Source organism: Astatotilapia calliptera, chromosome 1 (genome assembly GCF_964374335.1).
Source record: "Astatotilapia calliptera chromosome 1, fAstCal68.1, whole genome shotgun sequence".
NCBI lineage: Eukaryota > Metazoa > Chordata > Actinopteri > Cichliformes > Cichlidae > Astatotilapia > Astatotilapia calliptera.
The window spans coordinates 14,204,488-14,230,559 of record NC_137422.1 but is presented as its reverse complement, the minus strand read 5'-3'; the positions used below and the strand labels follow the sequence as shown (position 1 = coordinate 14,230,559).

The following is a 26,072-nucleotide window of genomic DNA, read 5'->3' as shown; positions in this document are numbered from 1 at the left end:
CGGACACACCAACCCTGACACACACTCAGCTAAGTGATGGGCTAAATGGCACCGCCTGACACATCAACCTCACCACATGCTGAGCCACTCAGATAGTATTGCTAGCTGCCCATGCTGGGTGTGTTACCTCAAAGAGAATAATTCACTTTCATGTGTGGCCACTGCCTATAGATCTGCCCCGAAACCAAGAGTAACAGAGAAGTTTCAAACTTGTGACCATATCCAGCTGAGATGAATCGACTACCAAGCCGATATTTAAAACCTTTAACAAATTCAGCTGAACTAAATCGAAATTTCTTTAAGTAAAGTACCAATGCACAAAATATGTAATAACAACCAGCCTGGTCTTAAGGAAAAGGGCGTAAAACACATTAGTTTATCTCATTCCAGCAGCATATCCTTTATTAAGAATGGTGGTCGACCAATCTAAGGTAACTAGGGTCTCTTAAATAAATAATGAGTGATTTATCACCACATCCTGTCTCCTGCTCCACACTTTGTTACGCTGTGAAAATAAAAGTGGTACAATTCGTATTATTTTTCAGTAATGAATAGATACAGTTTCATCACTATTTCACAAGCTGTCATATAAAATTTTATGAGAAATTCACCTAATGCCTTCAGTGTGTGGCTCAGTGTAATTGGTCTCCATGAACACAAATTCACTTATTTTATGACTATTTCAAAGACTTTCTTGAGACTGACATGTTAGGCAAATTAATAGCTTTACTTATTCGTGTACTTTAACAGTATCCATCCATATAGTTCCCACTGATAAGACATCTGAGGCCTATCAGTCACACAGGTCTAAATACCGGTCAGCAACCGCAAACGTGTAATCTCCAGCTGTTTGATGAGTGCTTGATAGCTGAAATCAGTTGCAAAAAGGGTACTGGACCAAAAACCTCCTTTTGATTGTTTATGAGCGTACAAAATTAGAGAAATGCTTTCAAAGTAAAAGTTCTGCTGCACCCAAAACATTGTAAAGTAAAAACCTTTACTTTGAAGACAAACGGTCTTGTGTTGCACTTTTTTTACAGTTTCACTGCAGCTCGGGGAGTACTGCGTGAGTGTTCGTAGCCAAATTGGCGCCTTGTGAACAAACTACAAACGACAGATCAGAAAAGTGTCAGATGACTCATCAATGCTTTTCTCACAACCAACAAACCCGAATACACAACCACAGCCATAAACAATAAACTTCCACAACAAGCTGCACCTATAGTACTTCAGAAAACTGGGAAACACACCGTGGTGGAGAAAAAAAAGAAAAGAAAATTATGATATATAATCTTCAAAATTCGTCAAAAGCCTTCAGTACTGGTATGATATTATAACTTCCACTCTTTCTTTAATTTTTCTGAAAACATAGTGTCTTCATCTACAGTGCAGTGAAAACAAAAAAAGAAAAAATTGCTCCCGTCCCAATTTTTTGGTGTTTTGCACATTAGTCACACTTAAAAATTTCAGAGCAAACAAATTTTAATATTAGACAAATGTAACCCAAGTAAATGCAAAACGCATTTTTAAGTAATGTTTTCAAATTTATCCAAACCTACCTGGCCCTGTGTGAAAAAGTAACTACCCCCCAAAACCTGATAACTGGTGGTTCTGCCCTTGGCAGAAAGAACTGCAGTCAAGCGTTTGCGATAACTGGCAGTGAGTCTTTCACATCACGTTGGAGGAATTTTGTCCCACTCTTCTTTGCAGAACTTGCTTTTATTGAGACATTCAGAGGTGGGTTTGCTGGTATGCTTTTGAAGTTCTTTAGATGTTGTTTTGAGTCGATGAGCTCTTAGAGGTTAATCAGTTAATTCATGATTCATGGGCACGATTACTTTTCACGTAAACCCAGGGGAATTTGGTAAACCCCCCCCCCCCATAATAAATGAAATCAAAATTTATAAATGCATTTTATATTTATATTTATATTTACTCAGGTTATCATTGTCTAAAAAAAAATTGTTGTATGATCTGAAACAGTTGAGTGTGACATATTTCATAGAAATTAAGAAGGAGGCAAATACTTTTTGTACATGCAGAGGTTAACAGATAAAAACTGTCCACAGTGTGAATTCTTTTGTTGCCTTATTTATGGCACATAGATCCATCCCTTTGCACTCTAGGATAAAATCGTGTGTTAAAAGCATTTTGGAAATCAGTCTAGCTTAATCCGACATTACATCTCAAATAAAAGACAAATGAATTTTTCAATTCATCCATCAGGTCCTTCATTGCCTTATTATGCTCAAAAAGTAATAAAATAACCACTGAATAAGATAAAAAAGGACAAATAATAAAATCACAAATGCAATTAATGTGCTAATGTAATTACAGTCCATCCTTTCTGAAAAATAACTACGCCAATGTGTATTCTGGCTCTGTCCACATGTTTTATCCACAGTGACCAACCCCACAGTCAGCCAGGCAGAAGACTTTAGTTGAGTCGCTGGCATGAGTGAGGGAAACTAGGCCACTGTGGATCGGTTTGTCCCAGAACATCCATGCTTTCTCTCTGTCTCTTTCTCAGTCTGGCAGAACACACACGGAGGAAAGACCAATTGCCTGAAACAAAAACTATGTCCAGCAAAGTACACACACACACACACACACACACACACACACACACACACACACTACATGAAATGAATAATCACATTCAACTAATTTTCTTTCCATTCTTTAGATATATGACGGTGTGACTCACATGCAATGTTGAGATTAACAATGCAAGCATCTTGCATTTACTATGCAAATTGTTCAGTTATGTGTTCATGACAGGGCAGAATAAGCTGCCACAGTGAATGAATATAAATTTTACATTAACCGATTAATTTTTTTATCTCTCTTTTTTTAATTCTTCTCTAGCCTGGCTACGAAACTGATGATAGTTCTCACTATTCCTACCTTTGAATGGAAACCAATTTAAGGTCATCCTCCAACTAATAATTAGTATTCATTAATTGGCTCTTGGTGAATTTTAAGAATAAATCTGTTTGCAGGAAAATAAAGAAAAACAGAGAAAAAAAAAAGGGTTCACATTTACATCACAGTGAGATGTAATGCAAGTCAAACCATGCTATTTGGACAAACGGGTAACTATTAAACATCTTTCCATTTAAAAAAAAAAAAAATTCATTACTTTAATAGATTATCATAAACAGATTAATGTAGTTCTTTCAACTGCAAACTGTTTAAAAATCTTAATTACACCATCTTATTTTCCTAAAATAATCAAAATCTCATATTAAGTGATAAGAGATCGTCTCCAACTATCCAAAATAGTGAAGATATCTTTGTGAAATTATGTGCAACTCACAAAGAGCTTTACAAAAAAGTTCCTAAGGACCCCATAAATCTTAAAAACTAGATATCATTTAAGGCTCTGGAAATGAGGTCACTGTTTGAATACCACTGTGTGAGTACCATTACATTCAAGATTATAAAAAATGAGAAAAAGACAAATTACAGAAGCTTGTGGTTAAGCTAACAATAGAATTGTACCCTTAGAGTAGATATGTAAATTAAAAACACGACATGATGTTAAAATCACTGGTGGACCAAGTAAATTACATTGATATTCTCATTAAAATGCAAAGTTCTGCTGGGAAATCTTGGATCCTTGGGTTGATATGGATGTTACTTTGACATCAACCTAAATGTTACTGCAGGCCAAGCGCACCCTCCATCTCAGTGGCCTTCCCAGTGGTTGCTCAGTGATCTGCATCACATTAAACCAGAGCTTCAGTGACGTAGCAGCTTATTTGCCTCACAATCTATCACAATTCACAGACTGCAAAACCACAATTTTGCAGAATTTGGGTGATGACCCATTAGATGATCAATACAACAGGGAGATTAGCTGTTCTTGTGAATTGTGGGCAGGTATGACTTCACTGTCTTTTTTGGCCAGACGAGCTAAAGACAACTTAGCAACTACAACTTTTACCCAGCCTCCAAACTCTCAGGATCTTTAAGTACTCAAGGGATAGGCCTGATCCACAGAACCCAAATGAAGCTGCCGATGTCTTGGGTCAGGACCCCAGAGAAACCCTCAAATGATTCTCTCTCAGAGAATACTGCCTTTCCTCACCAACGGTTATTGAATCGTGATTGCTACAAGTCACCAAATATCAACAGTAGAGTTGGATGTCTCGAGACCACTTTTACGTGGTCTTGGTCTTGTCTTGGTCTCGCTGTCTCGGTCTTGCTGTCTCAGATCGACATAGTGGTCAGGAGATTTGGAGCCAGCAGTATGACACACAAAGTAACGTTCCATAATGTGTCCTGCGCAAAAGCATCAGCTCTAAGAGCCGTGCTTAGAGAGTGCTTTGTAGTGAATCAGAAGAGTCGACTCCCATTGAGCGAGAGCCGGCTCCTCACTTAATTTCCTTTCGCTGCTCAGCTCTCACATAGTGGCTCAGCTATGCTCCAATCCCTCCACATTGTGGCCAATCACATGCGAGGATATAGGATAATATCATTATGTGAAAAACAGAGAGGGTAAGAGACGCAACAGTCAAGTGGAGCGTGCGTCTGTCCTCTCAGTAAGTGAGTAGTAGAGTAGTAGTAGACAGCGGTGAGGAGGGCTGTGCGAGTGCATCGCAAAAACACATAAATATGCCTGACATCCGCAAACGAAGCAGCATCTGGCTGCAGTTTAAAGACTTTTTTTGTCTCGGTCTCGTCTCGACTTTGGTCTTGGTCTTGTTCTCGATACCCTCTGGTCTTGGTATTGTCTTGGTTTAGGCAGTCTTGACTACAAGTCTAATCGACAGTAATCCACAGCTCTGGTCACCACATCACTGTCAGAGTCGACAATTATGATAACAGCGTATAGTATAACAGGAAGCATATGAGCCAAGGTTGCAACTCTTCTGGATATTAAGGGTGCAGCTTAAGCCTACAAGTGGTCTAATCTATCCTTACATGCTAAATAACCACAAGCAAAGGAAAAACAACTGCTGCCTTCCATTTGAAGCAGAAGCTTTGATTTCCAACTTTGAAAGGTCACACTGTGTCACAAGGGTGTCACAGTGCCCATAAAACTGTAAAACCTGGAACCTGTGCTTTTGTGCATGTGTGACTCATTAAATAAGCCATACACAGAAATGACCATTGCATTGGACTGCTAGTGACCGATGAATGGCTCTACCTAGCTAGGAGTAAAATAGATCTTGTATTTCTTGATATTCTGTTTTTACTACTGGAACTGCGTCAGCTCGAGAATGACGTGGCTTCCATCTCTGAATCCGACTCATGATTTAAATGTAATGGAGCATACATGTGGAAGATGCCACCCTGACTCATTGATGAGAAGGGAGATGAATTGACTGATTAGCGATTTCCAAAAAAGCGATATTAAAAAAAATGCTATTATGCTTTTCAGACCAAGGGAGGAATGTTTCTAATTCAGCGACACACCTGAAAGACCGGCATCCAGACCTGTTCAAAGGGGTGAAGGAGTTTCAGTTTGACATCACAGTATTATCCTTCCTAAATGTTACCATTTTGTTTGAGACAGCTGACACTGCTGTTGTGAAATCAACTATTTTCTGTAAGTTCAGATGCTAGCAGCTGTTAATGTTATACAAGTGCTTAAACTCACATCATGTAGCTAACCTTATATCTCAAAGGAGCATCAATAGGTTACCCAGCAAGCATCCTCACAATTTAGTCTGCGTCCTGTCAACAAAATATAATGGTTAAGATTTTAAATAAGCGGTCTGCGACCACCATTCTAGTAATTTTTTCATTTACTTAAAATTACTTTCCCATCCATCCATCCATCCATCCATCCATCCATCCATCCATCCATCCATTTTCATCCGCTTTGTCCGGGGCCGGGTCGCGGGGGCAGCAGCCTAAGCAAAGAGGCCCAGACCTCCCTCTCCCCAGCCACCTCCTCCAGTTTATCCGGGGGAATACCAAGGCGTTCCCAGGCCAGCCGAGAGATATAATCTCTCCAGCGTGTCCTGGGTCTGCCCCGGGGCCTCCTCCCGGTGGGACATGCCTGGAACACCTCACCCAGGAGGCGCCCAGGGGGCATCCTTGTCAGATGCCCGAACCACCTCAGCTGGCTCCTTTCGATGTGGAGCAGCAGCTGCTCTACTCTGAGCCCCTCCCGGATGGCCGAACTTCTCACCCTATCTCTAAGGGAGAGGCCAGCCACCCTTCGGAGGAAGCTCATTTCTGCCGCTTGTATCCGCGATCTCGTTCTTTCGGTCACTACCCACAGCTCGTGGCCATAGGTGAGGGTAGGGACGTAGATCGACCGGTAAATTGAGAGCTTCGCTTTTACACTCAGCTCCCTCTTCACCACGACGGACCGGTGCAGCATCCGCATTACTGCAGCTGCAGCCCCAATCCGTCTGTCGATCTCCGGCTCCCTTCTCCCATCACTCGCGAACAAGACCCCGAGATACTTGAACTCCTCCACTTGGGGAAGGAACTCATCCCCGACCCGGAGTGGGCACTCCACCCTTTTCCGGCTGAGAACCATGGCCTCAGATTTGGAGGTGCTGATCCTCATTCCCGCTGCTTCACACTCGGCTGCGAACTACTGGGCTATTACTTTCCCATAAATGTTATTATTTTTTAGATTTACATGTTTGAAATGACCCCCCCAGTTTAAAATGATCTAATCCTGTCCATCGTAATACTATTTAATAATAAAGGAGTAAAGTAATAATGGAATTTATAATAAAGTATTTTATGTTTAAGTACGTGAGATAAATCCCTTAGTATTGGGAGGGACAGTCATGTAGTTCTAATGATATTGATACAAACGACTACATTTCTGGTGTTATGACATTCCTCGTGCACACCTCCTACATATTAGGGCCACTCTTCCCATATTTTATGTCAATAATTTGCCATCTAGCATCATATCTGTCAGAGCATCACTTCTGTTATGCAGCAATCACAATACAAAACAGATTTTTTCACACCCCTTCAAATACTCGAAGTTTTGTACCCTTGTCCACTTCAGTATTTCCCCCGTTGCTACCATCTTATTAAAAAGTGGTGAAATTACTCAGTTGAATAATTTGACAGGAGAGAGTGAGAATAGCTTTTCTTCCTGATCTGTAGTGTTAGCTAAGGAAGCTAGCAGCAGCTAGATAATTTCTTTGGTACATTTACAGTAAGTAAAGGTAAGTATTTGCTCTGTGGAGGGAATTCATGATGGCATGAATTTAAAGACTGTGGTCTAAATAAATTCTGAAAATGCTGCTTGACGTCAAGTTTTAAAAACCTGACACCTGAAATGCTTTTCCTGCAGTGTTGTGAATTACTGCTTACACGTGCTGTCCAAAAAAACTGAAACTTCTAATCACACACGCACACACATTCATTGTTTTTCGAGCGGGTGCTTTCAGAATACACCCTGACCTTTATTCTGTCTGCAGTGAAATCTCTCCTACCTCACCAGATAGTGCGGAAACTCAAGCATACGGGAATGTGCACACAGACACGCACACAAAGGGAAGACACTGAGAAACACACAAGAGACTGAACTTGTCCTGGAATTCAGTCCCAAACGCCTTTGAGTGACGTCTGTGGTTTAAAAATACAGAGTTTGCAGAAAACGGATAGGTTACTGCATCCTTGGTGACCTGTCCCTGTTTCTAACTGGTGTTAGCAAGCAATGCTTCAGATTTCCCAGAACCCACCGGGGTTGTGTGAACTGCTGGTCTAGTGCGATGTCTGTCATTTACAGTGTCTTTGCAAAGTCAAAGTGAATGCTGCATTCCCTCATTTCACGACGTGCCCAGGACTGCCTGCATGCATGCATTCGCTGTATCCATCACAGTTTGTATGTGATCTGTGCAACACAGCGCCAAGGAGAGTAACTGAGGCTTGGCTGAGCAGCAGCTCATTCCGTCAGGCCAAGTGATGAGGGTTGTATGAGGAGCAGAAAAGAGTCGCATTCATGAAACTTGGAGAGAAACACTTCTCATGGATGTTTACTATACTACTGCATGCCAGCAAAGACAGATCACATCGACACAGGTCGACTTTTATGCATCTCCTGTGGCTGGACTTTTCTAAATATGTCCATTTTCCAATCATGTTCCATCATTTCAAATCACCCGAATACACGTAAGTTCAAAGTGTGCTCACACTATAACCACACACCATCTGTTTTTTTTAGGATCCTACAGAACCACAAGCACAATCCAACTTTAAAAAGTTCTGATCTTTAAAGGCAGCATCGACAAACTAAAGAGGAGAAAGTGTATAAGATCAAAGAGTGAACGTGGTCATTTATTTATATAGGAGATATTTAAAAATAATAATACTTTTTTTAAAAAACAAAACAAAACTTCAGTACTTGAAAAATTTCAGGTTGTAAAACACCATATCTCACACAATGGCATATTTGATTACACCTTCCCTGCCTCATAAATAACTGCTTCTTTCAAACTGCACAACTCCTGTTAATGTTTTCCAAACATGTTAAATATTGTGTTTTTGTATATCTACCACCAGTGCGTGACAATTAATTAAAGACAGACCCACAAGAAGCTGAGCACTTTCTCCTGCGTTCACCTTCAAGGTATTTCTGTCCTTATCCAGATTACCATGAAATCCCTGTAAGACCTGGTCAATCCTAAGCTATCCAGGGCTCTGGGGCAACCAAAACCTCCCCTTCTTCCAGTGGCCTACTTCAACACTAGTACAACTACACCGCAGGCCTGTTTTACCTTCCCTTATGTTCACATCTACTCTTCCTAAATAACCCCTCAATTTTATTACACGTTCTTCCTTTCACCCCCACTATCATTTATCAACTGTAAATCCTCTACTTACAGCACCTGTCATCAGTGTGTTATCTTTACTGTGAACCATGTGTGACTATTGATCAGGTGTGTGTTATTTTTATTCCTCCCTCTCAGTCCAGGTAAAGCCAAAGGCCAGTGAAGCAGAAGGACAGTCTAAGTTGGACGCTGCCCGGTCCAGCGACACTACAGCGTGCTGTAATCTTATCGGGAACCTTTCCATAGCAGTCAGCCCCCCCTCCTTCTGAGTCCAGCCAAATACATGACCACAAGTCCAAACAACAGGCACCACAAATAAGAATCGGGAATCATTAGTGTACAGTAACTTTCGTGCCAGATCCATACCCAACAGTGCAATCTTAATTACCACACCGGCCCCATGGCCTAAAGAGCGGATTAGAATTTGAAAAAAAAAAATGCACTCCTGCTCCGTCTGTAACTCTGCCTGACTCTAGCCCTCCAAAACAGCTTATATGTTAGTAAAAATATCAGAAGTGGTTCTCCTGGGCTCCTCAGATAGCTGGGAGAGCATTAGATAATCACCAGACCCCCCTCCGTCTTCTTCGCCTGCTAAAACAGGACCACTGATGTCACTGTTGCATGAGGGATTAGTGAGCGACACGGGCTGGGGCTTGGCACACAAACTATACTGGAATCACAGACAAACATACACACAGAGACACGAAACGCTGAATAAGGATGACTGCACGCCAACAGAAACATTAAAGGGAGTTTGTAAGAAACACAAAGACATGCGGCCCAGTGTACCCTTAGAAAATATGCAAATACAGAAATGGGGAAAAAAGTTTAACTAGACCGACAGCAACTTCCCGTCTGAAGAAAACTAATATTGTTATTGAATTATTTTAGAAATCACGTTTCCCTTTGTGCATATTTTAATTACCACTGTAAGGACAATTAAAAGAAGCTTTACTCCTAATAAAAGTCTAAATTATTTGGGTTTCACGCAGGGGCGTAATTTCCAGGGGGGTTAGAGGGGTTATGACCCCCTCAATAATCAGACCCCACCAATATAACCCCCCCAATAAAATTATGAATTATCTTGCATAAATAGGCTGTTGATTTTCTTTACTCATTTCAGGTATTACCAGCAAAATAGTTGCATGTTTAATCATCTGGGAATTTACCCAGATTTATTTATTTAGACAGAGATATTGACCCCCCCAATGTTTAGTACAAAGTTACACTGATGGTTTTATGACCACATCCCTGGAAACACTTTCAACTGGTTAATTCTCAAAATTCAGACCTAATCAGTTCTGGTGGATGTCAGATATTTCACTGCACCTTTCAGCTGCTTGTATCACTGAAACCTGAGCAGGTTTTTTCTTCTTGCGTACTAACGCTGGCGTTTCAACTGCTTTCTTTAGGAGGCCATTATAAAAGGAAAGATTTTAAAATGTTTATACTTACATACGCTCAATACTGATTTAAATGGAGAACTGGAGATTGCAATTTAATCTCCAGCATGTCATGATGTCATTTACATTTAGAGAGGATTTAGTACATCTAATACACCCTTTTCCATCTTGAAAGTGCATTCTGCACAAAACCCATTTCACCTCATCCAATATTGCTGGTAAATAAATAAATAAATTTATTTGCAAATGCATCGTATCATTAAACAGAAACTGTTTAAGACAACACATGTGTACAGAGAAAATTCTTTCTAGCGATTAGCAGGTATTTCTAGGGCTTGCCATTTTCCTACGCACCCAAGATGCCTGATAGTAGGTAATGAGTGATGTGACGCAATATTGTTAGGTAACCAGTCAAAAAGGTAACACAAAATCTCTCTTAACTTTATGTGACTGATTATTCTTCCCTACACGTTAAGCAGAAATTGGTTTCTTGTACACAGATTGTTGCTACTTAAGGTAGAAAGGCAGCCTTGCAGCTCTTCAACCTTCCTGACTTTGTTGAAGCAGAAATATCTAGAACAATATTTCACAACTATAAGCAGCTGTTCTTGTTGCAATGCACACAGTAATACAGGCAGTCTGTGGAGGAATGTCATTAGGCAGGTGCAACAGGTATGATAAATGGCACGGGTTCTTGTGAACATCACGCAGGAATGTTTCACTTGTGTCACTCCTATTAGAACCATGCAAACATGCTCCACTGTCATCAATGACTTTATTAGGGTGTGTCCTTTCATAGTTTCCACTGAATCATTTTCTACTCTCCTAAAGTGTCCAACAGGCAGTCTTAGAGGTAGTTTCAGTGACTGTTTTCAAACGCTGTTTTTATGAAACCGAACTGGTATGCGCCTGGAGTAATACAGTCTATCTTGAATCAACCTTATCACCTCAAAGCAAAATAATATGAAGCATAAAACCACTGTCAAGTGTTCTAGCAAAGGTTGTGCCAAAGTGTCCTTCTCTGACATGCAAAATTAGATCAACTCGATAGGAGAATCAGAATGGAAAAATTACTTTAATATTTGGGTATATTCATCTTGACCTTTAGGAAGAAAAGGCAGTTTTGACATATCAAAGTTTCCACAACTTAAACTTGAATTTCTCTGGGGTGGGGGTGTTACGGTGGAGCTAACCAATAGTGACTGGCTCACTCCATGTTTTTGAAACTTAGCTACAAATTTTATTTGCATGTCACGGTCGAACGGTTTGGATTACTACAGCTCTGTTACAATCAAGTAAGACTTTGACGGGATCAGTTAGTCAAAAGAGATGATTTGAACTTGCCTATAAAAATCAAAAAGTTAGTCGGGCGTTCTGACTGAATTTCTGCACCAGCCTACATGTGTTGTTACAAGCACGCAATGGACACTGCAAAAACAATGTGCACCATCTACACTCCGCCCCACCGACACTGTTAGGGCTATTTCAACTGAGGGTACAGTGCATCTCAAGAGCAAAAGACAGAATAGACTCCAGAGAGCTCTGCATCAGAGTTAATGTCCCTTTAAACAAAGGAGGAGGAGAGCAGCGCTACTTTAATGGGGTGCACAGCAGGTGAATGAGTGTCTTGTGTGTTTACAATAAGCTGAAGGCCTTTTTGCCTTAAAGCTAGTCAGCTCAGCAATTATTTAGTGAAAAAAGGCAGCAGAAAGAAATCAGTGCCTCTGGAGCACTTTGATTGTAAAATTATTTTTATATCAATTGCCAGGTTTTTGCAATAAAATACCCATCAGGTTTACAATTCAACACTAAATCTAATAATTTTTGGTGCTTTGTATATCCTTCCCCAGAAGGAAACCTTCCAACAGGCAACATTCCTTCAGTTTCTTCAGTATATTCTGGCAGCGAAGACAGCTGATAAAGCGTGAAAATGTCCAAAGTACTCCAGTAACCAGTTGCTATTAACATGGCTGTTAGCTTTGTTAAGATGATGTGCTGTGTGTGGTTACATCAGGACACAATCACTACGAAAGGCTCCATTCCAGAGCAGATTCACTCCTGTGGACACGGACGCTGTCCAAGACTGATGACACTGGGGTGAACTTTTCCTTTGGAAGAACAATGATGCTGTGTTTTTACACTATGTGCTTTTCATAATCGCTCATAGGTGTGGGAGTGGGACTTCAAGAGATTAATGTGTAATATAGAGGGTCACATGTGACAGTAGTGTAGTATCCTAAACATTCATTCACATGAAGAAAAAAAACAAAAAAAGGTGGTCTAAGCAGAAAATGGTGATAATACTACCAAGCCAACAAATAAACTAGGCAAGATAAGGTTAAAGAAGAGAGATGGCGCAGAACCTTAAATATACAGAAGAGCATTTCTAATACTGTGACTTTTTAAGGAATCTTTATGGACTAGCTGTTGATGGCTGTAATCAGTCCTCTCACAAACAGCTATTTAGTCTAACATAACATAAAGACAGGCTCTAGCCAGAAGTAGCCCGTCTTCTGGCCGCCCCTCTAAAGCTCAACAGTTAACATGTTGCATTTCAAATAAATGGTAAAGTTGTGTCAATGATCAAAGCCAAGAAATACTCCATCACACAGTCCACAGAACCACAGCTCACAGGTTTGACCCTTTGGTTTTGAATCAAATAAGCAAACAGCGTATAATGTGTTAATTTGTAACCTTTAAGGGCGCCGCTAGAGGTTTCTAAAGTGTCAAACCTGTCCTTTAAATCCTTGTAAATGGTTTTCTGTTTGAAAATGTGTCACAAGTTAAAATGCAGCACTCCAATCATTAGGCTCACGTTTGCCACAACATGCAGAAACTATTTCACCTGCCCTGCCATGCCTCAGTGAGGACGAGCATAGATACTTTGTGTATTCAGTATACTGCTATTTTATGTACAGGCGGGAGTGTACTTCACTGAGAATATCACATTATTGTGATTTTTAACATTTTACAATAACGTATACTATAGTTGGTCATTATCAGTTTTATCCAATAAGATAACATTATCTCACTTCTGCTTTTTTTTTTGTCTTTGCTGCAAAATTAAATTGCCAGGCATATTAACATTGTCGCTAAATCCTGATGGAACTTCTGCCACATGACAAAGTCAGTCTGCTAGCAGTCGGATATCAGTCTGCAACTGAATGGGGTCAAATTGGTGATTTGCAGTGTAAATGGTCAGAAATCTTCCATTTATTGCCCATCTACATAGACAAAAATTTACAAAGAGAAATTTAGCAGAAATTCAAATTGAACTATCATATTTGTGCTCAGCAGCCTTCCTGTTCAATAAAAATATATCCAGAAGACAACCAGCTACCGGAAGTCCTTTCGAGTTGTGCTCACTGATAAAAACTGATTCTGATGGAAGGATGTTGGAAACCTGCCTGCATTTAAAAATTAAACAACAATTATTTGCACACCTTCAACAATCTCTCTGAGAGTGACTGCAGTCAGTCCAAGTCAGATTGCAACTGTTTTGCAGAAAGGTTGCCTCATACCAGGCCAGATGAGCAATAGCCTTGGACTCAAAAGCAGTCATGAGTGCACAACACCCTCAATCTGCGGACAACCATGGTTGCGGAATGTGAAAAAAAAAATTCAACGCAATAAACAGACAGTCACCGATTTTTTTTTTTTTGTAGATGCAAACAGGCTGCTGTCCCATTTCTACTCGTGTGATGGAGCCGTTAACTTTCTCTGAGTTAGGAAGTAGTTTTGTCAAGCTAAGTGTTTCCAGTGTTGGATAGTTTTTCGACAGAGCCGATTTGATCAAAATTTGCTCGGCTAACAACATCTCAGGATGATGACACATAAGATAAGCCCTGTTGTTCATAGTATTCCCAGAGTATTTTAATTTCCTTAATAAATATCTACCGGTATATTTGATTTACGTGTATCAATGTGATATTGCCACGCAAAATATACTGCATCAATTTGTTTCCCCACACCCTTGTCTGACCGCGCAATTATTGTCAAATAACTGTGATTCTGCTGCACTACGAATATTGGAAAGTTAAGTGTGAAGTGAAAAAGAAATGATGACGCCTCATTCTGCTCCATCCCCATGAATAAATATGATCGACCGATCAGGACAAATGACATCAGTGATAGTTGACACCTAAACAGTCAACAGACCAAAGCAATCCTAAAATAATCTGTTTCCAGCCCAGCCAGGCCTAAAAGTCTGGATGCTTGGAGAACAAGTGGCATGACTGCATAGCCAGAGCAGATGCTCAGACCTTAGAAAGCCCAGAAGCTGGGAGAGGCGCATTCAAGGAAGAGCATGAAAGGCCACCAGCGGACCAGGGCCCACTCACAGCTACATTCCTGTGAGCTCCTGGAAGAGCGAACAGAGAGCGCTGCAGCAACATAAACACTTGTAGCGCCTCGTTTTGGAAGAATACCATTTCAGTAATCTCATGAAACTGTCACATGCCGACCTTATGATACTAAATTCTAAACCTGGAGGGGGAGCAGAACAAGCTTTGAATGTGGCCTTGCTTGTTAAGACCAGTTTAAAAAAAAACAACAAAACAAGAAAAACAATGGGAGGGTCTGTTTCACAAGTACACGTAACCCGGTATACACCCCACAAGTAAGGAAGTCCTGTGAGATGAAGAGACCCACTGTAGCTACACCTAAGGTGACAAAGAGATTTATCATTTTATCTTAATTTAATTTAACACTCAAGGTGACACTATATGAAGTGTTGTGAGCTGCTTAATGTTCAAGAACAGAGTGGTTGTGGGAATTAAAATGTATGAATACTGTAGTACATTTGGCCCTGAACTCTTGGATATCTAACGCTATGCAAACATGGTTGATAAGCACTAGAGCGCCCTATATATCAACCAGAGGAGTGTGGTTGTGCCATGTGCCCCATCTTGCCTCCTCTGAGCTCCTTCTGCTCATGTGCTAGTGGAGATAAATGACATAGCAAAAAAACCAAAAAAAAAAAAAAAAAAAATCCCCCCCTTACTGCCCTTGCAGGCACTCCAGACAGGAAGGGAAACACAGGGACACTGCAGGTGACATTTTGTTTGAATAAAAGATAAAATAAACTTATTAAAGAAGCTTGCAATTTTCCTTTTTCATGCCAAAGTTTAAAAGAAAAATTACTGCAGAAAAAGAAACGTTAGCTTGACATGTGGGGGAAATACGTATGCGTCCTCGCCTGCCAAGAGCTCAGTTTCATATCGGTCAGTTAAATGTGAAACTACGGTCACAGGCTGGTTGGCTTATCTTGACACAGGGACTGGAAACAGGGAGAAACTGCTCATCCAACTCTGTCCAGATGTAACCAAACCCATTTACCAGCACCTCTAAATCTAACTGATCACCGAGTTTGTTTTGTTTTTGTTTGTTTAAATAATGCTTTATAGCACAGGAACTTTGCCCCAGTGGGATTCAAACGGCCAGCTGTGGCAGCACGCCAGGGGGGAGTGCCATGCTCTGGGCTATAAAAGACCACTGTACATATACGCATGACATCTTTGATAGACACGGATAAACACAATCCATCATTTGATCCATACAGCAGCTGTAAAGACAAAGAAAACAGCGTGAATGCTGAAGTCAACTGAACATAGATGCTTCTGAGGCTGCTCAGAGGGAGACCAGAAACTATTGTGCATTCAGTCGTGTGCGATTGTGGCAATGAAGGCAGTCAGAGAGAATTTGAAGAGTATCACCTAAGAAGTAAAAGGTATATAATTTAAAAAAAAAAGAAAAAAAAAAAAAGGTCCATGTCTGATAGCCAAAATGAAAGACAGAGAGAAGGAGCCCATATCAGTCTCTTTCCTCTCAGGCAGCAGAAAAAGCACAGTGGATTAATTCATCACCATGCGAAGCCTTTGCCCTCCTCTGGAATAAATTACCCAATGACTCTCAACTTGGACTAAACACACACAAACTTGGCCATAGAGAGCTCGCACGGAAACGACAGGAGCGAATACTGACAAATGCAGACAGTGTGCTCAGGTCGGCGGTGGATCAGGTTGGTGTTTCAGATAAGCAGCAGTTAAATGTTTCTCAGCCGACAGGAAAGAAAACCTCATGTGCCCGGTCGCCCGCGGGGATGGGAGGGTTAAATGACGAGGGGGGAGTCTGAGGTATAGCCTGAGTGATACCACTTATGCTAATGCACGCAGAGGCTGGAATCAGGCAGTAAGCAAGATGGCATTGCTTTCCACACACTTGTAAGCTTAGCACCCTTTACTGCCCTTTTTCATTCATACTAAGAGGTAACCGTGAAGCTGATTTTACATTTGCTGATCTGGGAGTGGGGGCTACTTGATTTCCTTGTGTGGGGGGCAATCAGACTGGAAAAATCAAGGCCAGATAAATGATGTTGTGTTTGGCTAAGGCCTCTCTTTCTCTCTGTTTAGGCCAACACACACACACACACACACACACACACACACACACACACACACACACACACACACACACACACACACACACACACACACACACACACACACACACACACACACACACACACAGCCTACTATCACAGGACCTTGTACTTGAGCCTTATCATCACTAGAGCAGCCCAGATGGTAACGTACCCTTGACAATAACTCACATCACACTCCCAAACTTCTATTGAGTCCTTCTCACGCTGTAGATGCCTGCACATGTTCTGATCCTGCCTCCCTCACTCATATGTAGATATAAAACAAAGTAAGCAGAGGTACAGCGCAGATTTCACATTTGCCTAACACAGTTTTGCAATGAGCTAAACGTGTACACTGCTGTACTTACTGCCAGTTGTGTGTTTATTTGAAAGAATATTATTATCCTTCAGGGCACGAATGCGTGTGTTCTGTTCAGAATCACAGTGATTCAAAGCCGAAGCCCAGAACATATAATAATAAAACAGAAGAAGTATTTGACATTAAATTGTAGTGATTTATATGTCAATCCAATGTACTTATAAAAAAATAAATAAAATAGGGCTGTGTCACATGAAATGATATGAAACATTCATCATCTCAGGGATCTATTTTACAGTGTAAATGCTTTCTTGCTCATTAGGTCTATTCTTCCAAATATTTTCTGAATGAAATGCAAGAAATGAGTGCTTTTCAATGATATTGCCTGAAAAACTGCTTTATTAAATCAAAGTGCTGCAGGTGTCTGTTATTGGTCTTTTTTTTTTTTTTAAGAGACTCCCCCCCCTTTAAAAAAAAAAGAAAAAAGCTACAACAATCAGAAGTGGTGTGGATTCCCGAGGCTTGAATGCATCATGGCGAGCTAACGCATGTGTGGTTCTTAATGAAAAGCAACCATAAAAATACTTTTTCTGTCCATTGTGGTAAAAATAAATCCGGCCGCTCTCTCAGAAAATGCGCGGCGGATCTCGGCAATGACACCTTACAGAGCAGGAATTAACATTTCCAGCACAAGAAGATTTGTATACCATTAGTCTAACTCAATCAGGGAACTAATTCAATCAGAGTCACAGTGGGCGTTTTGACGTGGGGGCATCTGTCACACAGACTTCTCACTGCATCCTGGGGTGACATTTGGCCACAAAATTCAGCTTGACAGAGGCCCTCAGATAGCCCGCGGCCTGTCGGACAAGCGCACACTTTCCCATAAACACACAGATACACTGCTGCACTACTAAATTCACAACATCCCACCTTCTTCTTCTTTAAACCAACGCTTTGTGCTTACAGACGCCTGCAGATCTACACCAAAACAATACAGTACAGACCAGCTTTGACTGCATCATAAATGTGCCACCAATGGACTCTTCAGAGACACGATGACAGCTCCCAACGCTATATTGCTCAAGTTTTTATGCTGACGAGATTACGCTTTTAACCAGCACAAAAACATAAAAAAAATGGATCTTTATGTTTCAGTTTGCTGCAGATAGTTACACCTATCTGACCCCAAAACGCACGTCTTAATCTGAATAACAGAAATTGTTATGTGCATGTGTAATCTCTTACACAACAAAAAGGCCAAAAACAATCATCCTGATTAGAAACACCTATTTAGTCCCTGAGTGGAAGCAGGCACGGCCTGTTTTGTTATATTTAGTGTAATTATTATTGGTCCAATACACAAATGGGACTGTTACTTTTTTTTGCCAGTGATGAAGCACTTTCAATGAGAGACTTTCTGGTGTAATCCTACCGCCATCCTTCTCATTACCCACTTTCCCCACTTGTAGCGCAAAGATCCCTCTGCACGGTCAAAGTGGGTACTGATAGCTGTTTGTGTAGGTTTTTGTGCATGAAGTTTAGACAGCAATAAGATTTCGCAAGAGAGGACATCCTACTGAAAAGCATAACTGGTGGAAAGGTGAAACAGAGGCCAGAGCTAAGTCAGCTGAAAACAGCTGAAAGAAGCACGTTTGACAACACATGTTGCTGCCTTGTGCGTAGATTTTTTAGATCTGTCAAGTCCAGCACTTCACAGAGTAGATATTTAAGGACTCACACACACACACACACACAAAAGAGTGCAACAAATATTTGCGTCATCCTGAAACCTCAAAGAGAACAACACCTCAGGGTAGCGCGAAGGGCTTTCGACCCTACGACCTTCCACTGAGCGTGGCCTATTTCCTCTGAATTCAGAAAAGCAGCAAAGTTGCAATGCCCTGCATGGAAATGTGTATTTGCAACAGGTCATATATTGTAGTGACTGTGCCTGTTGGTCTGAAGAGTCAGATTTCTAATGGCTTTGGAGTCATCCCCTCTCCCGTCTCCATGGATTTGTGTGTATTCCTTCTTTAATATTTCTATTCAATAACCTTTTTTAAGTAAATAGACTGTAGTTTATAGAGCAGAGGTTTTTTGTTGAACAGCTTTAGACATGCATATACACAAGCAACTGACTCTCTCACACACATAGATACACACATGCATACATAGTGGATCTGTGTCTGTGTAAATGTAAATGAATGTAGAGTCCCTCACCTTGCAGCTAGGGGGTTTTAGGGGTAGTCCAGAGGCAGGATTTCCTTGATGCTGAGTGGTATTAGTCTGCTGGGGTGAGTGGGAATCCTCGGACTCTTTTCCACTGTGGTAGACCACCCTATCAGAGATATGAATACTTGAAGCACAGCCCATGCTTCAACCCACTTCAGCCTTTTTTTTTTTTTCCTTTTTGCGCAAGTGCTTTACTTTGAGGCTACAAGAGTGTCATTCGCCCTCTTTTTATAATCTTAAAGTCCACTCTTCCTCCTAAGGTTCATACTTTTTCTTTGTTGTTTAAATATAGGCTACATATATATAAATATATATGTAAATATCATCTAGGCCACAGCAAAGCCGGTTCTGCAATTGCTCTAACACAAGGCATGAATAATATATTTTTCTAACCCCCACCCCCGACCAGGAAGCTGATTTCCTCCCTCTGTTTTTCACATGAAGTTAATTGGAGAGCTTCAATCAAAGCAGCTGTCTTGTCCTCGAAAACTTGGATTCCGTTATTCTTCCGCTGCTGAGATCCCCATGGACGATTTATTTTATTTTTTATTATTATTATCCCTCACTCCGGCTCCTCTTCTCGCCTTCCTCGTACCACATCATCATTTTCTCATTTTTCTCTCCCCCCCCCTCCCCCCTTCAACTTCAGTGTTATCAAGTAGGCCTAAGACACACCATGCAGTTCCCCCCTCCCCGGCCAGCTTTCATGCAATAGTTTTATCCATTTTTTGCGGCCAAGGTTTCATGTGTAGTCGTCCTCCACCACCTCGGAGCCATCAAAAACGATGCCTTCTCTCTCTCTCCCCCCCCTGTCCTCTCCTCTCCTTCTCTTCAACAATCCGGTTGCCCACTTCAGCTCAAGACACGGGCCCATAAACCGGTTCTCACGACACTTTGCTCCAGTCCTGAGCGGTTCATCATCAACAGGCTGAAATATTCACACTGCAGAGCGTTATTCTGGCCAGTGGCTCCGGTGTCAAACAAGCTTCGTGAAGCATACTGCCCGACACAACACTCCATTTATAAGCCCCAAATCACCAATTTTAGGACGCGGAGAAATCTTGGTGAATGGCTCGCAATCTCCATTCAGGCATCCGCTGGCCGGCTGAGGATGATCCGACTGATATAAGAGCTCCAAACCCGGGTGCAGTAAAGAGTGTTAGCAGGCTCCGCGATTTTCTGTCATTCTGGAGGAGGAGGGAGAGAAGAAAAAAGGATGTAAAGGCTGTCAGAGAGTAATGTTGTGAGGTACCACCTCTGGAGAATGCGATCGCTCTGAGAGAGAGACACAGAGAGGGAGAGAGAGAGAAAAAATCTTTCCCCCCCCCAAAAAAAAAAAAAAAAGGACCGCTCCGTGTCCACAAGTTTCAGATCCGAAATCGGGCACGGCAGGATTATTTGAGGTTGTCGAGAGCGGAAGTAAGGCAAGATCGAGCTACATAATGCTGATTTAATGTTTGTCTTTTCTCTGCCTTTTCTGGCGTTTGCCCTTCCAATTCTTCAGCACTGCTTGACAGCGGCACATCCAATAAAAGCACCCGCAAGGATTGACCTACAGCCTTTACTGACGTTAATGCAAATGAGCTGCGCGCAGCCAATCAGAGGCGCGCTCGGCGCCGCTGGGCGGTCCTCTGCTTTCTGTGGGAACTTTGAAAAGAGGAAAAAAGAGCCCTGGCCAACCAACGCTGAGCTGGCTGCAGGTAGCCTTACCTTTATTTATTTATTTATTTATTTCATTTCTTTATTCAAAGCACGTAGCACATGCAAACCGCAGATACTGTGGCTGTGGATGAGTATGTCGCCCTGCTGAATCTGGGAAAACACATTTACAATTTTTAATACACAGGAAAACGCTTGAATGCACATAATGAAGTTGAAGTCTATGCAAATATGTCTGAAAACACACACAAAACACACTAATGTATATCTAAATCCATTAAAAGGCTCTGTAATGAGAGATTATCACACTGACGTTGTTGCTGATAATGAAATGTTAAGCGACCATGGGGCGATTTTTTTACATTTTTGGTTAATATGATACACACTGTGCCACATAGTTTATAATAATTTTTTAAAAAGTAAGACCAACTATCACAACTTTAAAGAATTTATTGCGTTGCTTAAAAAAAAAATCCAAATATGTTTTTATATTTATTCTTTTATTCTCACATTTTACACTTTTGGCAATGTTTGTTCCTGATGAGCTGTTTTATTTTGTGAAACTCATTCGCTCACCTCTTTGGCAAGCTTCACTAACTCCGCAGCACTCCACAAAGCATATTTAGGGACTAAAAAACAAAAACAAAAAAAATGCAACAAATGTCTGCTTCATCCTGAAACCTCAAAGAGAACAATACCTCAGGTTAGCGCGAAAGGCCAGTGACCCCACGACCTCCCACTGAGCGTGGCCTAGTTCCTTTGAATTCAGAAAAGCAGCAAAATTGCAATGCTCTGCATGGAAATGTGTATTTGCAACAGGTCATATATTGTAGTGACTGTGCCCGTTGGTCTGAAGAGTCAGATTTCTAATGGCTTTCAAATCATTCCCTCTTCTGTCTCTTAGGCTTTGTGTGTATTCCTTCTTTAATATTTCTATTAGATAACTTTAAAATACTCAAGTACTTAAAGGCACCCGACACAAGAATATCATGACCATAATATGGTCTGGTACTTGTGTAGGACTTTTTCTACTCAATTTTAGCATTTCATTCACCAAAGTGCTTTTTTCGATGCCTAATTATGTTGCCGACATGGTGTATCTGATGCCCTCGTGTTGGCTTTGTTCCTACATCATCATAATAATGTTGGTCCAGGATCAACATCGCAACTTTACTGACCAATCATGTTGTTGTGATGTCATAACTTTGCAGTGTGTGTGGGGTGTGTGTGTGTGGGAGGGGGAGTATTTACGTGTTTTCTTTATTAAAAAAAAAAAAAAAAAAAAAAATATATATATATATATATATATATATATATATATATATATATATATAACCTGCCTCAGTACTACATGGAAGCTCCTGTCAGGCATCATATCGGCTAAGATGAACAGGCACATGGGTCAATACATGAGCGGGACACAGAAAGGAATTGGCAAGAATACCAGAGGCGCAAAACACCAGCTACTGGTAGACAGAACAGTCAGCCGAGACTGCAAGACCAGACTGACCAACCTGTGCACTGCCTGGATTGATTACAAGAAGGCCTATGACTCAATGCCCCACAGCTGGATACTGGAATGCCTAGAATTGTACAAGATCAATGGGACCCTAAGAGCCTTCATCAGGAACTCAATGGGGATGTGGCGTACAACACTAGAGGCCAACTCCAAGCCCATAGCACAAGTCACCATCAAGTGCGGGATCTACCAAGGAGATGCTCTGTCCCCACTGCTGTTCTGCATAGGCCTGAACCCCCTCAGTGAGATCATTAACAAGACTGGCTACGGATACCGACTACGGAACGGAGCAGTTGTCAGCCACCTCCTGTACATGGATGACATCAAGCTGTATGCCAAGAGTGAACGAGACATCGATTCACTGATCCACACTACCAGGCTATACAGCAATGACATTGGAATGTCGTTCGGACTGGAGAAGTGTAGCCGGATGGTAACAAAGAGAGGGAAGGTAGTCAGAACTGAGGGGACTGAACTACCAGAAGGCAACATTGCAGACATAGAGGACAGTTACAAGTACATGGGGATCCCGCAGGCGAATGGGAACCATGAAGAGGCCGCTAGAAAAGCTGCAACCACCAAGTACCTGCAGAGGGTCAGGCAAGTCCTGAGGAGTCAGCTGAATGGTAAGAACAAGATCCGGGCCATCAACACGTACGCCCTACCCGTGATCAGGTACCCTGCTGGGGTAATAGGCTGGCCAAAGGAGGAGATAGAAGCCACTGACATAAAGACAAGAAAGCTCCTTACCATGCATGGAGGGTTTCACCCCAAGTCCAGCACCCTGAGGCTGTACGCTAAGCGGAAGGAAGGGGGTCGGGGACTGGTGAGTGTCAGCACCACAGTCCAGGATGAGACAACGAACATCCAAGAATACATTGGGAAGATGGCCCCAACTGACCGAGTGCTCAGTGAATACCTCAGGCAGCAGAAACCCAAGAAAGAGGAGGGAGACGAGGAACCATCATGGAAGGACAGGCCCCTGCACGGTATGTACCACCGGCAGATAGAGGAGGTGGCTGATATCCAGAAATCCTACCAGTGGCTGGACAAAGCTGGACTGAAAGACAGCACAGAGGCACTAATCATGGCAGCACAAGAACAAGCTCTGAGCACAAGATCCATAGAGGCTGGGGTCTATCACACCAGGCAAGACCCCAGGTGCAGGCTGTGTAAAGATGCCCCAGAGACAATCCAGCACATAACAGCAGGGTGCAAGATGCTAGCAGGCAAGGCATACATGGAACGCCATAACCAAGTGGCCGGCATAGCGTACAGGAACATCTGTGCCGAGTATAACCTGGAAGTCCCGAGGTCAAAATGGGAGATGCCCCCAAGGGTGGTGGAGAATGACCGAGCTAAGATCCTGTGGGACTTCCAGATACAGACGGACAAAATGGTGGTGGCTAACCAACCGGACATAGTGGTGGTAGACAAACAGAAGAAGACGGCCGTAGTGATCGATGTAGCGGTTCCGAATGACAGCAATATCAGGAAGAAGGAACACGAGAAGCTGGAGAAATACCAAGGGCTCAGAGAAGAGCTCGAGAGGACGTGGAGGGTGAAGGTAACGGTGGTCCCCGTGGTAATCGGAGCACTAGGTGCGGTGACTCCCAAGCTAGGCGAGTGGCTCCAGCAGATCCCGGGAACAACATCGGAGATCTCTGTCCAGAAGAGCGCAGTCCTGGGAACAGCTAAGATACTGCGCAGGACCCTCAAGCTCCCAGGCCTCTGGTAGAGGACCTGAGCTTGAAGGATAAACCGCCCGCAGGGGCGTGCTGGGTGTTTTATATATATATAAAACACCCATATATATATATATATATATATATATATATATATATATATATACACTCAACAAAAATATAAACGCAACACCTTTGTTACTGCTCCCATTCCCCATGGGATGGACGTAGAGACCTAAAATTCATTCCAGATACACAATATAACCATCCCTCCCAAACAGTGGTCACAAATCAGTCCAAATGTGTGGTAGTGGGCACATCTGCCATATTGAGATAATCCATCCCACCTCACAGGTGTGCCACATCAGGATGCTGATCTGACATCATGAGTAGTGCACAGGTGTACCTCAGACTGCCCACAACAAAAGGCCACCCTGGAATGTGCAGTTTTGTCTCACAGCAAAATGCCACAGATGCCACAGGCAATGAGGGAGCGTGCAACTGGCATGCTGACAGCAGGAATGTCAACCAGATCTGTCGCCCGTGCATTGAATGTTCATTTCTCAACCATAAGCCGTTTCCACAGGCGTTTCAGAGAATGTGGCAGCACATCCAACCGGCCTCACAACCGCAGACCTCGTGTAACCACACCAGCCCAGGACCTCCACATCCAGCAGGTTCACCTCCAAGATCGTCTGAGACCAGCCACCCAGACAGCTGCTGGAACAATTGGTTTGCACAACCAAACAATTTCTGCACAAACTGTCAGAAACTGTCTCAGGGACGCTCAACTGCATGCCCGTCGTCCTCATCGGGGTCTTGACCTGACTCCAGCTCGTCGCCGTAACAGACTTGTGTGGGCAAATGCTCACATTCGATGGCGTCTGGCACGTTGGAGAGGTGTGCGCTTCACGGATGAATCATGGTTCACATTGTTCAGGGCAGATGGCAGCTGAGAATGTCCCAGTTCTTGCATGGCCAGCATACTCACCGGACATGTCACCCATTGAGCATGTTCGGGATGTGCTTGACCGGCGTATACGACAGCGTGTACCAGTTCCCACGAATATCCAACTACCTCGCACAGCCATTGAAGTGGAGTGGACCAACATTCCACAGGCCACAATTGACAATCTGATAGACTCCATGCGACGATGTGTTGCACTGCATGAGGCAAATGGTGGTCACACCAGATACTGACCGGTTCTGGGTCCCCAGACCCCCAATAGCGCAAAAAACTGCACATTCCAGGGTGGCCTTTTGTTGTGGGCAGTCTGAGGTACACCTGTGCACTACTCATGATGTCAGATCAGCATCCTGATGTGGCACACCTGTGAGGTGGGATGGATTATCTCAATATTGCAGATGTGCCCACTACCACACATTTGGACTGATTTGTGACCACTGTTTGGGAGGGATGGTTATATTGTGTATCTGGAATGAATTTTAGGTCTCTACGTCCATCCCATGGGGAATGGGAGCAGTAACAAAGGTGTTGCGTTTATATTTTTGTTGAGTGTATATATATATATATATATATACACTCAACAAAAAAAAAAAAAAAAAAAAATATATATATATATATATATATAATCTGGTTTGCTAGTGATCATTTTTTGAGAGCATTAGCTAACCTCTTGGCTGATGCTAACCAAATGCTAAGACAATGTCACTGGTCAGTTACAATGTTGGTAACTAACACTAAGACAGGGATATCAGATGCACTGGGGGCAACTCGTGATACAGTATCTTACCCAAGGATACTGTGAAACATAGGCTAAAGAAGACGGGGATCAAACTATCGACCTTTTAATTAGCAGACAAGCCCCTTTCCTATGTTGCCCCTGCAAATCCTAATAATAGCATAAACCCATGATGTTTAATGTTTTTCATCATTATTCAGCTACTGAATAAGGGTATGATATAAAACAGTAAACAGTCTGCCTTGTGTCATAAGCTTTGACTTCAGCTTTTGAACAGCTCTGAACGTACAGCTGGCCAAAAACAGACCTCAGTGCATGCTGGGTGCTCTTCATCAGAGAGATGAGCAGCTAGGGGCTTCTTATAGA

The 26,072-nt window shown here is 42.2% G+C and overlaps 1 protein-coding gene across 1 annotated transcript in view; it reads right to left on the bottom strand.

Moving 5' to 3' along the window:
• pde8a (phosphodiesterase 8A) overlaps positions 1-20,430 on the bottom strand; it is a 51,395-nt gene extending 30,965 nt beyond the window's left edge. Inside the window, exon 1 of the mRNA XM_026163964.2 lies at positions 19,129-20,430. Coding sequence (XP_026019749.2) covers positions 19,129-19,281 — 153 coding nt within the window. The 5' untranslated portion in view covers positions 19,282-20,430. The remainder of the gene's footprint in view (positions 1-19,128) is intronic.
• Positions 20,431-26,072: the final 5,642 nt, after the last annotated feature.